We start from the raw sequence: 13828 nt of genomic DNA on the forward strand, positions 1-13828 counted from the left end.
AGAGCAGACAAACGGAGGGGGAGGGCGGAGGGCGAGGGGAAAGGCGGCGACCCCCCCCCCTCCTCCCCGAGAGGCCAGAAGCAGCAGGAGCAGCAGCAGCCGGGAAAAACCCCGTGAGGCGAGGCGCGGCGGCGGCCGGGGACAGGCAGGGGGACGGGGGCGCACCCGCTGCACGGGGGCGCACGGCGCCGCGCCGCCTGGAGAGGGGGGGCCGCGGGGGTGTGATGCGCGGGGCGGTGCGGCGCGGGCGCCGACGTCAGGGCGCCACATGTATATTGATGCGGGGGCCCGGCCGCTTTCGTCAAGGAGCAGAAGGAAGCAAGATGGCGGCCTTGTAGGAGCGGGGAGCGCGGCGCCCGGCTGTGCGTGCTGGATGTCGGCAAGGCTGAGGGACGCGGCAGAGGTCAGAGCGGGCTCCCCAAGCCGGCCGCCTTCCCCCGGCCTCCCCAGGGGTGTCGCGGGGCTGCGCCGCGCTGCTGGGTGTCGGCTGGGGGGTGGGCGCCGCGGCGGCTCCCCCAACATGGCTGACTGACAGAGGCGGCGGGGGGCGCCGCGGGGCCCCCCGCCGCCCCCTCCCTGCGGGGCCGGCTCCCAACTTTGCCTCGCCGCCCCTCCCCGCGCCTTTGTCTGCGCGGCGGCGGCGGGGGGGACGGGGAGGGCGGCGGGAGGCGCCCCGCCGCCTTCGAGCGCCTGCCGGGCCGGCCGGCTGACTGCTCCCCCGCCGCGGGGCTGCCCGGCTCTCCCCGCCGCCGCGCCCCGGGCGGCGCTGCGCCCCGCGGGGACCGGCCTTTCCATCCCCGCTCTCCGGGGCTGCCCGCACGCAGAGCCCCGCGGAGCGCGGCTGGGGACCGGGGCGGCGGCGGGCCCCGGCTTTGTGCCGCTCCCCGGCCCCGGGCGGACACAAAGGCTGGCGCAGCCCCGGGGAAAGGAGTGGGGGGAGGAGAGGGGGGCTTGCGGAGTTTTGGCAAGGGCGGGAGGGGGAAACGAAACCCGGTCCCGGGGGGCGAGGGAGAAGTGTGTGCGGGTGCGGGAGGCAGGGCTCGTTGCGAGGCCTTCCTTTTTCTGTGCAATCTACACGCGCGTTTTGTCCGCGTTGCTAAATCTTGCCGTCGGGGCCACTTGCACAATGTGGCCACGGGAAGAGGAAAAAAATGACTTTCTCATGCATGTTCCCCTAAAATAATGCTTTCGGCGAGGTCAGGCTTATTCCCCCGCCAGATGACAGACAAGAGCAACAACCTTACCACGCTCGTAAGTCGGGCGCGCGGCACCGTACGCCCGGCATCGCGGCATTTATTGGCGTTAAATCACTTCCCTTAGACAAGAGCAGTCGTTTAAAAATACACGTAGTTAAAAGGAGGACTTCTCGGGTGGCGGTTTGAATCTTGGAAATTTAGCTGACCCTTTTCTTCTACATAGTTTTTCCTTTCCGTGGAGTGAGGTGAAGGGAGAAGTGATGTGGTCTAGCGTGCTTCCATCAAAATGTTGCAACCAGAGATCTCATCGCAAGATTTGTTTTCCGTGATGAGCGGCATGCAAATGTGCAGGCGTTGAGCAGCGATCTGCAGCTCTGAATGTTGCTTCAGTGCAATTCTTTTTTAGTATTTTTGTTTTTTTTTTTCCTGAGTGTGAAGTTTGGGAGTTTCAGAGATGAGGAGATACTGTCCGTGGTGAAAGCAGGTCAGTGGGTGTTGTTTGTCGGGTAATGAGGCCATTCTATTTGCATGTTAATGGCAGGTTGACTTAGTGCAGCAGGGGGTGAGTGTAGCAACGTGTACGTTCACTTGCGTATCTGCCTGTGTGTTTCGCTACGGCACTTTCTCCGGAGGCACTTTCTCTGGAGGCTGTAAAGTGCAAAACAGGACGTGGTTGCCGAAGACCATCAACAACAGGGAGATGTTAATGGTCAAGAGTCATGTATAAACGCGAGTTGTGGGGGGGATCTGACCGAATGCAAAGTGGCAAAATCAACACCGTGGTACATGCAGTGTCTTTTTAAGAGATGCCCTCAGCATGGCAGGCTGACCTTAGGTTATAAATCATTCCTTCTCTTATCTTTTGGGAGTTAGACAAATTTGCTTAAGTGGTGTGTGATGAATGTATTGGCTTCTTTTACCAGTACCTACAGAAAATGAGCACGTTTCTTTGGGTGCTTTGTGATGTTTGCCCCTCAAATGCCATTATATTTCCTAAAACTTACTTCGTTCTTGTTGGGTTTTTTTCTTTTCCTGGTCACCTCACAGTTAACTTGTTGCTCTCTTCCAAATAAAGGTAAGCCTCTGCATTTTCTGTGTAGATTACTATTTGTATATTATTTCTAAAGGTCTGTGACTAAGAATGGTCAGGTGACAGTTTAAAATAAATTGTCATGCAGAAACATGACTTCTTTTAACTTTTTTTCTCTCAGCACATGGCACTTTGGTTAGCTTCCTTTGACACTTTGGTTCTCAGTTGCTAAATCTCTTGAGTTTTTTCAAAAGGCTCAACTAAGACAAACATTGATTTATTTTTTTTTTGGTGCATCTGCATTGAGGCGATTTTGTATATTTCTTTTTCTGCTCCCCGATTATGCTCTTTCTATTGTATTTAAGACTGTTGTGTCTTGAAAACACTGGTAAATCTAGCAAGTCAAGAACTTCTGGTCTGAGAGATCTGCTGCTGTTAATACTTTGAAGGAATGTACAGATCTTGGATTTAGAAAGACAACATCCCTACTGGGTAAAACTTTGTCTCAGAAAGTGTAGACCCTACCAGTTAAGTCAGAAAAACATTTAAATCTAGCAACCAGAGAGTACTGAGGAGGTATGAAAGGGAGACCAAAGACATGAAAGATAACAGTATGTGGTGGGACTAAACTGCTGTTTACGTGAAGTGAAGAACTCAAAGTCATCTTTCAGTGGAAACAGCTGTTTAATTTTTGGGAAGCGACAAGCAAAAACCTTTGTCAATGCATCAAGGGAACCTTCCTTAGAAAGGGATTTTGTATTGCCCGTTTCAGAACTAACTGTTAACAAGTCTTCAAAAGAAGAGAAGGTCGAATAGAAGATGCTGGAGCTCCCAAATTTGCCGAAATATCACTGTAGTAAAGCTTTTTGCAATGAGGACTTTGGCATTGTGCTGATTCCTGGCTTTTATCCAGGGAAACTGCTATTGTTTTGATATGTTGTGCGTGGTCCTAGACTTTGGCATGTCAACATTGTTTAAAGAACAAGAAGCGTGTGCCTGCTGGGGAGGTATTATGATGGACAGATTTCCAAGGTCTCTTGTTGGCACCGTTGCCACACTGGGTAACAGAAATAGGAAGCTGTAAATGTTTTGGTTTCTGTGCGCAACTGGGAGACCCTGTCTGGGACAGGGGTTTTTAGCTACTGGACTTGGAAGGGACTGTTTTTCCCCTTGCCCCAAGCACTTAAGATGTTGCTGGGACTCTCTCCCACATGGTTCCTTTAAACCTCAGCAATGGCCAGACAGCCCTAAAGGGGAAATAAACCCCAACAGAACCCAACCAAAAAACAACTAAACAAAATAGCCCCATCATCTTTTGGAACAAATTGGCTGCTCAGGTGTTGAAAAACATGAAGTTTGGGTTGGAGTAATGCTACTCACCCTGTTTGGCTTTACAGGGTGTACTTCACTTCTAAGTTACTTGGATAGGCAGTAGAGTGGTTTTCTCAGAGTGTGCCTAAGCGGGGACTTTAAATCCCTTGCTCTGTTTTGTTCCAAGTGAAAGATGTGTCTCGTGTTTCCACAGAAGCCAAGTAAAGTGCTTTAAAAAAAAAAAGTCCAGTTTTCAAGGTGGAATTTCAGATGAGCTGTCAAGTTTGGCTGGTCACAGTGGTGACCCTTCTACCTCTCACACTTGACTGCCACACAGTAGCTCTAAGCATGGTAGCAGCATCTGCAAGCCGGTGTCACAACTGAAGCCCAAAAGTGGTAGAACAAAGCTGCCAAGTTTCAAGTAGAATTGGTGGTTATCTTGGAAACTGTGCTGGAGAACACAACCACAAATGATTTTGCCAAATAATATACAGTATTTATTTAGTCCAGCTTTCTGATTGCTGTTAAGGCAAGCAGCCAGCAGCAGTAAGTGTTGTGACATCATTGTGAAAGGCAATGTGCTGGTTCTGAAATGGAGTGGGATGTACTGTGATTCATTATTAAAAAAAAAGCAAGCTGTACTCTGAACATAAAGCATATGACTGCATCATGGCTGAAAGCCAAAAAGGGAATTATATGAATCAATCACACTTGTAGCATTATTCTGATCCCATACTCCATAAAGCAGTGAATACCCTCTTACTCATTTAATGATATTTTGCAGGAAAAATATCCTTTTGAACACTGACCAAGTAACTAGTAACAAGTTGCCATAGTTCCGGTTGTTACACTTTCAGCCCATCACTGCTCATGTGTTCAATTTGCATAGTTGGTCCCAAAATCCTAGATAATAAAATGTACAAATGGAAAGTACCATGAGTAATCATCTTCTCACTCACTCATTGAAGTCACTTCTGTCTCCCCTTAGGGAAGACAAGTCTTTTAAACCAGCAACAAACCCAGACAGCAACAAAAAAATCACCCATTTTCCCAAAGAATTGCTCGGTGGGTGGAGATGGGTGGGGGGCGGAGGGTAGAGAATAAAGTTCTGAACCTCCAGCATCAGCTGGACTAATCCCAAGAACAGCTGAGGACTGGCCCCAAAAGATTGTTTGGATTAAAATACTGGGAATGTGATTCACATTACAAGGCAGGGAGTACCAGAAAGAAGGTAGAGAAAAACATGGTTTGAGAAATAGGAAGAACAGCAGACTAATTTCATCCACATATCTCACGCTCATTGTTGGGGTTTTTTTGTTGTTGTTTTTTTTGGGGTGGGAAGCCCTGTCTTATAAGAGGATCAGAAAGAATGTACTACCAGTTGTTCATAGTAAAGGATTTTAAGTCTGGGAACAATTTGAAGAAGGTCACTATGCTTTGAAAGACACTTTAAAAGCCATAAAGATTTAGATCCTTGTCTGTCTTTTCAAGTAGTCTTGTTCATCTATGTCAAACACCTTCCAGAAAGCTGAATCATCTTAGCAACCTGAACAAAATTTGGGCTGTCCTTCAAAACCAAAGTTTTCTGTGGAGACGTGGATTACAAGTTGGATTGTTGCTGCCTTGTAGCATACCTATGGCAAGAAACCCCAATAGGATTATTCTTACAAATAAATAGAGGTTTGCAGTATTGAGGCTTCAGTTTGACCTAATTCTTGCTACGTGTGGTTTTTCTCTTATAAAAAAAAAAAAGGCAGCATTTCTGTTGCAGCATACAAAGGCTTGTTCTATGCTCAAGAAAGGAAAATTAAGCATTTTAATCCAAATCAAGTACAGCATATCTTTTAAGACAGTTTCACAGAAGTAGCAAAGAAGTGATCAGGTGAGTGGATTGATAGCGAAGATAACTAGGAATATCTAAATGACCAAGTAACCCTTGGAAGTCTCTTCCACGGATATAGGGCAGTAACCTCAGCGCTTCCTGATTAAATTGCATCGTGGTAACTAGGCAATGTGAAGTGTCTTCACATCTTTTAGAGCATTACCTCTAACATCAAATATATCTACGTGGGTTCCCAGCATATGAATATTGGTTTCAACAGGAATATGCATGGGGGAGGAGAAGCTTCCAGGTTGAAGCTGAATTTTTTACAGAGGTATAACAAAGATAATGACTTCTGCATGAGCTACTCCATCCTTAAGCCTACGTTTCAGTGACTAAAATTTTACCAACTTGTCATTTGCTTAATCTCCTTTCTAATAATGCATAAACAGCACAAGCTTTGTCTTCCACTGTCCTGGCGTGAGCTGCTTTAAGTCACGTCATGTTGGAGAAGGATTTGGCTGCAGTAATACCCCAGCTTACCAAGTGGGTAGATGTTTAGGTCAGGACGATGACTCTCCATGTGGTTGCACGCACGTGGTTAGAGTGTTTACAAACAGCGTCCCAGCATCCTCGGCAGCTGCGTGACGCAGCCAGTGAGGACAGACTTCTAGGAATGTCCCCGCTCCTCACGGGTAGCGGAGGAGGGGGAAAGACATAAAAAATGTGGAGTTTAAGAAAACATATAATGGTTTGGGTTTTGGCTGAGCTTTCTGCATCTGTATTGCATTCTAGAGCATTGGTTCCTTTGTCAGACGCCGCTGTTTTTTCCCCAACTCGAGCGCAATCCGGGCTGTGTTGATGCGTTTCCCTGGAATGGACTTAAGTACGAGATGGGGGTTAAGGGAATTGTTGCAAAGGTTTCAAATTATTTCTCTGCCTCCCCTCCCCTTTTAAAAATTTATAAGCAATTCAATCCCTGAAAGCTTTCATGACAAAACAGCTTTTTTCAATACAAGAATCCCACAGTAAACGGTTATATATATTTTTTCCTTAATTAGGCATGACTCACTGCCTGTTAGAATACTAGAACAATTCCCTTTAAAGACCAAAAACGTCATGAATCCTACTAACTTCATAAGTGAAATCAAATAGCTGAAACTCTTTATTACTTAATGAGACATGTTGACAGGAAGAGGCATGGCTGTTAGGAAAGCTAGTATCACTGCAAGGCAAGTTTTTGGATCTCCATTAGACATAAAGAAGCTTGGTTGAAATTTCTACATTTACTCAGCCAAGGGAATAATGCCAGCAATCTGTTGTTTAAAAAAAAAAAAACCAATAAAGAGGGGGGAGAAGTGGTGGCCATTATTGGGGTTGTCTTTCTAAGATGGTTTCAGGAAGCCCAGATAAAAATACATTGTAACTAGTCAGAAGCACCCAACTGACAGTATGTTTCATGCCTTTGCCTGTGGACCTAAACCAAAGCTGTCAGTCAGGTTCTGGTCTCTGGAGACGCCTGAAGCCTGTGTGCGGTGGGACCTTTGCAGAGGTTCTGCCTCTCATCCAGAAACGTTACCTTCCAGTCCCACTTTTTGGAGTTTCTCATGCAGTTTTGCAGTAGGCACTCAGGACAGAGGGCAAAGCACATCACTTGCTTTACAAAATGTATCCTAAGAACTGGTTTTTCCTCATAAGGAGGAAGCAGTTGGTACACGTGTCCCTTCCATATTCTGAACTTGTCTAGATGAGTCATGGTATTCACTATCATATAAAAGAGCATGAAGGCCAGCTTGCAGATCTTTCCTATTAGTTGTGTGTTCACATTGGTTGCTTCCATTTTATATTAATATTGCTTACAATCACCGTATTTTTTGTTATTACACTCCAGTGGCTTCTTTCTCACCTGTCTTCTCGCTTGCAAGATACATTTATTTGGGTCACATCCAGAACCTGCTTCTGCTTCACTAAGCTCTTGACCTTCTTTCATTTTCTTTTCTGACTTTTTTTTTTTTTTTGACCCACAGTTCCCAGTACTCTCACAGCAGCTGGGTAGCAGCAAGAATAAAGAATGTATGAGATAATATGTGACAAAGGCATTTCTGAGTGCACAGTGACCATTTATTTGTTCCTTCTCTTGCCACTTTTAGTGCTGTTAGAGAGATCAGAGGGCAAGCATTAACCCTGGGCCCAATGCTGACAGGGGAGTTTTGCCCTCAACTTCAGTGTCCTTTAGTAACTTTCCCTATTTGTCCCTTAGCGTGAGAGACAACAACTGTTTGTGCAGCACTCACCCTCATTTCATGCCCCTGATACTTTTTTTTCATCTTTGTTTAATCTGCTTGTTCTTTCAGTGCTACTTCACTTGTGTTTGAAGTCACATACTTTGAAGTTATACAATTTTTACACTTGCCAAAGGACACAAAACTCTTTCAGCTCTTATGTAAGCAAAAAGGAGAAAAAGAATGACTGCATATTTCCTCTTGTGTGCAAGTATAGCATTACTGCCCTGCTCATGGTAAAACTGAATCATTGCAGTAAAGCAGGAGTTCCTTCCCTTCCTCCAAAGATACTAAAGTTCACAGAAGTGAGATATTTCCTTGAAGCTTAAAGTGCGTGTGTAGCTTAATAAAAGGAATGCAGTTTATCCCCGAAGGAGAACATGTGAAAGCTGGAAAATACATTGGCCTTGCCTCTCCCTGGGATTTGGAGAAGGTGTGTGTGCATGTATTATAGATCTTAACATCTTTCTGCATTACCAACATTTTGTTCCCCCTGCACTCCTTTGCTTGCCTGTCTGTTTGAATTCAAGTTTGTCTGCCCCAAAAAGTCTGAAATGTTACTAAAATGGCAACACTAAAGATCAAAAACACAAAAGCCAAGCAACTGAGAAGGGTCAGATTTAACTCTTAACTCATGTAGCCAGTAGACATTTTTGGGGAAAGAAAACCTATGCTAGTGACTCTCCATTCCACACACAGTTTGTGACTGTACTACCACATATCCAGGAGCAAATGAAAATATTGACTAAATAGGGAAAAGCACTCTTGATGTTTATAAATGTGAAAAATGCACAAACCAGAAGGATACAGCCTTTCAGTTCTCCGATGTTCCTATGGCTTTCTCCATACCTTCCACAGAACATTTGCTCTCCAGATAAGTTTGGACCTGTACTTGTCTGCTTCCCTGTAACCCTTAATGCAGAGAAGCAGCTTTTGTAGCTTTGAAAAACTAGTAGGAAAAATAAGAATTGTGCTGATCTATTTTCTTTCTATTATTACATGTATTTCCTCAGAAATGAGACAACAGGTAGGAAAACAGATTTCTGTGCATTTCTTCCACTGTGCCTATGTTGTGCAGTTGACAATATATTAGGTATATAGGTGGCTTTCCTTCCTACCCCACCCCCCGCCCCAGTACTGCCAGCTGACTTTTGATCCTGCAAACTGATGGCAGCTCTTGCCATTTTCACAACCCCCTATTCGTTTTCCTGGGGCTGGCAGAGCTGTAACAGTCTGCCTGTGTAGAGACACTTGCAGGAGGGAGGAACCTAGTCAGACACATGCTTTGCAGCAACCAAAAAAACACGTAGTTTTTTGGGGTTTGGTGGTTTGGTTTTTTTTGAGGGAGGGAGGAAAGGAAATTGATGGAAAGAATTAGAGGCAGGTATGGAAGCTTTTTTTGCTTAAAAACTATTTTTTTACTTAAAAAGCTCCACAAACTTTTAGAGCAGTTGCAAGTTAGCATGCTCTAAGATAGAAACTCTAGCTGATGGATTGGGAAGAAGTTCTGTCTGTGGAAGAGTGAGTCTGTAACTACTGCCTAGCTGCTTTTTCTTGAAACAACTGCTACTAGTGAGTTGGAGATATTTAGTCGGACAAGCTGGAGCATGAGTCTAATTCAGGATGGCAACTCTGATGTTTCTAAATATAAGGAGAGTGGATAGAGTGAGATTAATTATTGCATGTTAGGAGGCATCTCATGTCCCAGCCACAAAACACAATCCCTCTGTGCTTGGGGCTGTACAAACATAAGCCATTTTTGTTCTGTTGTGTTATTTAATTCAGTAAAAGAGAGAGAAAAAGGACCTGTCTGTGCACAAGGGGCCAGAGTGTTAGTAACTCTTGTTTATAAGGCAAAGCAGAGGCAGGCAGCTCTCTTCCAAATTACTAAATATTTGTAGTAAAAGAAGTTGGTATTGCTACCTGCTTTGTGTGTGTTAAGCGTTGTCCCTAACCAACGTGGCTGCTGTCTTTTCCCTAGGGTGCTAATATTAATGAGCAGGCAAAATATACAAAGAATAAGAGAATGGGTTCAAAATCAATAAGCAACAAACAAGAGCCAAAGCATGCACAGATCATGCAGCGTGGCACAAACCCTGTTGGAGTCATTCATGGTAGTGCTCCTTTTTTTTTCTTTTTCAAACCCTAAAAGACATGCAGGAAAGCTGTGGTATAGCTGGGGAACGAACCCCTATCTCCCAAGCCCGAGTTCTTTACCCATGATACCCTCCTTCCTGCTCATTCAGAGGTTTACAGATAGTTTTCTCTGGTTACTAAGATAACAGAAGTATCAATTTTAAGAAACAGAAACTAGCTTCAGAAACAAGTAACTTTTCACTTTTTCAGAAGTTGGTTTTCAGTAGCATTTTCTGTTGATTGAGAACACGTTGGGTTTTTGGGGTTTTTTTCTGCACAAGCCTTCAGACCTTTAAACCAGCAGTGCTCATCCAAAACAACCCAGCAAATTAGATACTGTTATCTCCTTAGTGAAGAGTATGGCTTTTTGTTCACTTCTTTGGCAGCAGCACTGTTGAAACCCTCCACTGCAAGTGAGAAAGGGTGCAGGAAAGCATGTTACCTCAGTTTTACTGGTGCTGCAGATGTCTCCATGCACCTCCAAACAAATAAGCAAAATCTCACAATGAGCTAATTTTAATTAAAAGCATGTTGTGTCAGTTAATTGCAATGTGTGAAACAGAGTTGTGTAATGTCATTTCAGTAAGTAGGTACTCCAATAACTCCCATTAACCTTTAATACCCTTGATCCTCCTATTCATTCAGGCAAGATTTCCCACAGTTTGCAAACTGTTCCTGTACATCAGCTTCAGCCTACCACACAACTCCCATGTTGATCTGGTTTATCAGTTACAGGTTCATCAGGGTTCACGAACCCTCACACTGATGTCATAATTGGTAGTAGTGTTCAGGGGAAAAAACCCCAACAAAATCCAATCAAAACCAAACCCAACTTGAATTTTTTGTCAGAAATCTCGCTGCTGGAGATGGGATGCACCAACCCATGCAGGTGACACAACCTTAGCAGCATTCATAGCTCTCTATGCAACAGCCATCTGTTCCCTCCTAGACCCGAATCAGAGATGTTAAATTTTAATGTTGCCTCTCTGGCCTTTCAGAGTTCCTTTGCTGTGGGTAGCCATAGCTCGGCCCGCCTGGTTTGGTATGTAGTGCATTTAACTGAGAGCCTACCCCAAGTTACTTCTGTGCATTCAGAGACTCGTGATGCAATCCATGATGAAATGCATTTGGAAATAAAATCCGATGGGTAATTTAGCTCATCTAGCATCCCTGGATGCTGACGGAGGCAGTCAACCGTGAAGGACAGATGGATTTTTCCCTGCTGTGTTTAGAGATCCGACAGCACTGCAGACCACTTTGGAAAAAGATGGAGCGGGAGCATTCAGAGTCACTTCCCTCTGGTGCTCCTCATCTCCACGGCAGTTTGGAGGTTTGGCCGCCCAAGCCCCACGTGGCTGCGCTGTTTACAAACACCCTCCCAGGCGTCCCCGAGGCGCGTGTAACAGGCGAGAAGGTGCCACGCTGCAGGGACAAGCTCCCTTGGCGCAGCTTCCCAGGGCCCTGGTTTTTCACCCACGTCTGCGGCTGCTTGTAGCGACTGTGGCCAAAGGCAGGGCTGTGGCGGGCTGGCGGAGCCTGCGAGCGTGTTCGGGTTCGCTCGCTGTACGTTTAAGCAATGTGCAGGCCAGGGGTTTAGAGCAAGCCTGTCTGTGGTGAGTCAAAAATAGAAACCTTATTGCTCGATAGAGTAGTAGCGCTGGAGAGCGCTAGCTAGACATACACGCAACAGCGAGGAAGGTACTTTCCTGCTTTCCAGAGACGCTACTAGGGAATTGGGTAACATTTACAGTAGGTCAGGATTTCAGAAAGCTCATGGAAATGAACGGGCATGTTTTTAATTCCCTGCTAACAACCCAGGGATGCTTTTTTGCCCAGGTTTAAGAGATGGGTCTTAACAAAATACAAGTAGCTAAGTATTTGAAACCACAGTTGCATTATTGCTTGGAGAAGACTGCCTTGGGTTTGCTTTGTTTTAGCGGGCCATTGGCATACAGGGAGAAAGAGGTTTGGACAGCTGTGTGCTGCTGCATTATATGGCCTCCTATAGGTAAGGCACAAAGAGACAAAACACGCTTCTCTCCAGCCACTCCAGCTAAAATTGTATTGACTTACTTTTTGCTGCTTTCCTCATGAGTTCAGAGTTCAAGGACTCATATATCTACTGTACCTTGAGTTCAGATAACAAGACATAACTACACGGAGGGAAACAAACAGTAAAGTTTGTGTTCTTCAAAGACAAGCATTTTTCTGTACTCGTTGCCCTGTTTTGTTTCGGGGTGTGCACTGTTTATTTTTCTCCTTTTGTTTTACTCTCCCTCCTGGCGCCCCCCCCTCTCCGCTCCCCCTCTGCTGCGAGCACACCCTTTTTCAGTGCCTCTCCGGCTCGCCTGGCCCAGAAGTGCAGACTCAGCAGGGGCTGGTAACACTTTAACTCTTTGTCCTATTCTCAGCTCTCCTGGCAAAGGTCAAAGCAAATGGGACTTACAGCTGCACTTCAAACAGAGCGGGTAGAGGAGGGAGGGAGGGAAGGATGGCAACCATAGTGTTCTCCCCCTGCACATACCCCCTGTTTTTTTTCATGAAGCATATAAAGTGCATGGCAGGGGTGAGATGAAGCTTTCTGTAGGTTTTGGGTGGTTGTATCTGCTAACTTCTGGCTAAGAGGAAATGAAAGACTTGTGACTTTTGTTTGTACTGGATACATCTAGATTCATGCAACCCCTACTGATAAACAGAAATAATTTAGGAGCTACTTCCTCAAACGCCTGAAACGTGGTCTTCATTTCATTGTGCAAAGCCAGCAAAAAGCTATTACAGACACAAAGTCTCAGTTATCTGTCTTTGAAGTAATTTTGGAAACTCTGGCAACAAGCCCTTATACAATTCTTTTTTCCTAATAGCCATAGTTTTGCATTGTGTTGTGGGACCACACTGTCTCCAATTTCAGTCACTTAGGGCAGAAATAAGTGTAGTTTTTCTTGAGAACAGTTCAGCGCAGCCATTTGTGTAGGGCTGAGAGAAGGAACCTGCCTGGACACCATCGATATTAGCACACGTCCACGTGTGCCACGTACAGGAAGAAGGTTCCCATTTTCCCTTGGCATAGCCCCCCACAGCGCTTCACGGGGCTGCGAGGGGCACGCGTCAGCAAGAGGGTTGGCGCAAGCTGGCTTAGTGACATCGACACTGGCGCCAAGGTTTACCTCTGCGCTCCAGGTCATGCTGGTGTCTCACCACGTGCTTGCGCGCACATGGCAGCAGTGTTTACAAACATGACCCCAGAACTCTTACGTGCAGTTATGAAAGAGCGAGCGACTGCCGCATCCCGCGTGCGAGAGGGGTGACCTAGATCGCCAACACGGGGAGTGAACGGTGAGGCGCTCACACCAAACACAGGCTCTCAGGGCACATCAGATGTTTGAAGCAGATGATTTTGCTCCCAAACTGTTTTGAAATATCATTGCCACCGTGAGAGAGTTTTCCACCGTAAACTAAAAATAGCTACTATTAACCGGCGGGTAAGTGATTCAGCAACTCGGGGATGGAAGTGACTCTGTTCTTCGGCACCGTGAGTCTGTTTCTGCATTGAACTGACTCAGAAGCTACATAAAATGTTCAAAGCGGGAAGGAACTGCAAAGCTGGCTTACTTTGGCTGAAAGAAAAGAACACCGTGTGATTGTGTGGCTCCGGATTGACAGTTCCTTTTTTATTCCTTTAACACTTGCACCTGGGCACTACTGGATGCTTTCTAGTCCAGTTCTGACCATCCATTCAGGAAAAAGATGCCTCAGTAGTTTCATGTGACACACCTCCATCTACAAAATACAGTTACCACTGCATGGCTGACTTGGCTTTTTTGGGCCTGAAGTAAAAAAATGTATAATGCCTCTTGAGCAAACCAGACATTGTCAAATGTCCACATTCTAACTTGGTTTTTTTTTTTTTTTAATTAGAAAAGATCACTTTTGGATGCAGTAGGTGCCTACTTTTAGTTTAAAAAATAATCCCTTCCTTACCCTTGAAATTCTTCAAAGATGTTTGTATTGTATTGTACACCAAATTACTCTAAAGCAGTTTCCTTCCTAGAAG

General features: G+C 45.6%; 1 protein-coding gene across 1 annotated transcript in view; it reads left to right on the forward strand.

Moving 5' to 3' along the window:
* Positions 1-373: 373 nt before the first annotated feature.
* The window catches only part of TET2 (tet methylcytosine dioxygenase 2), a gene marked incomplete at both ends in the record, with an annotated part of 69887 nt that continues 56432 nt past the window's right edge, over positions 374-13828 (forward strand). The window contains one exon of the mRNA XM_084262747.1: positions 374-403. Within this exon, the coding sequence (XP_084118873.1) occupies positions 374-403 (30 nt within the window). The remainder of the gene's footprint in view (positions 404-13828) is intronic.

Source organism: Gallinula chloropus, assembly GCF_964237585.1.
Source record: "Gallinula chloropus genome assembly, chromosome: 4".
In the NCBI taxonomy this organism is placed as follows: Eukaryota; Metazoa; Chordata; class Aves; order Gruiformes; family Rallidae; genus Gallinula; species Gallinula chloropus.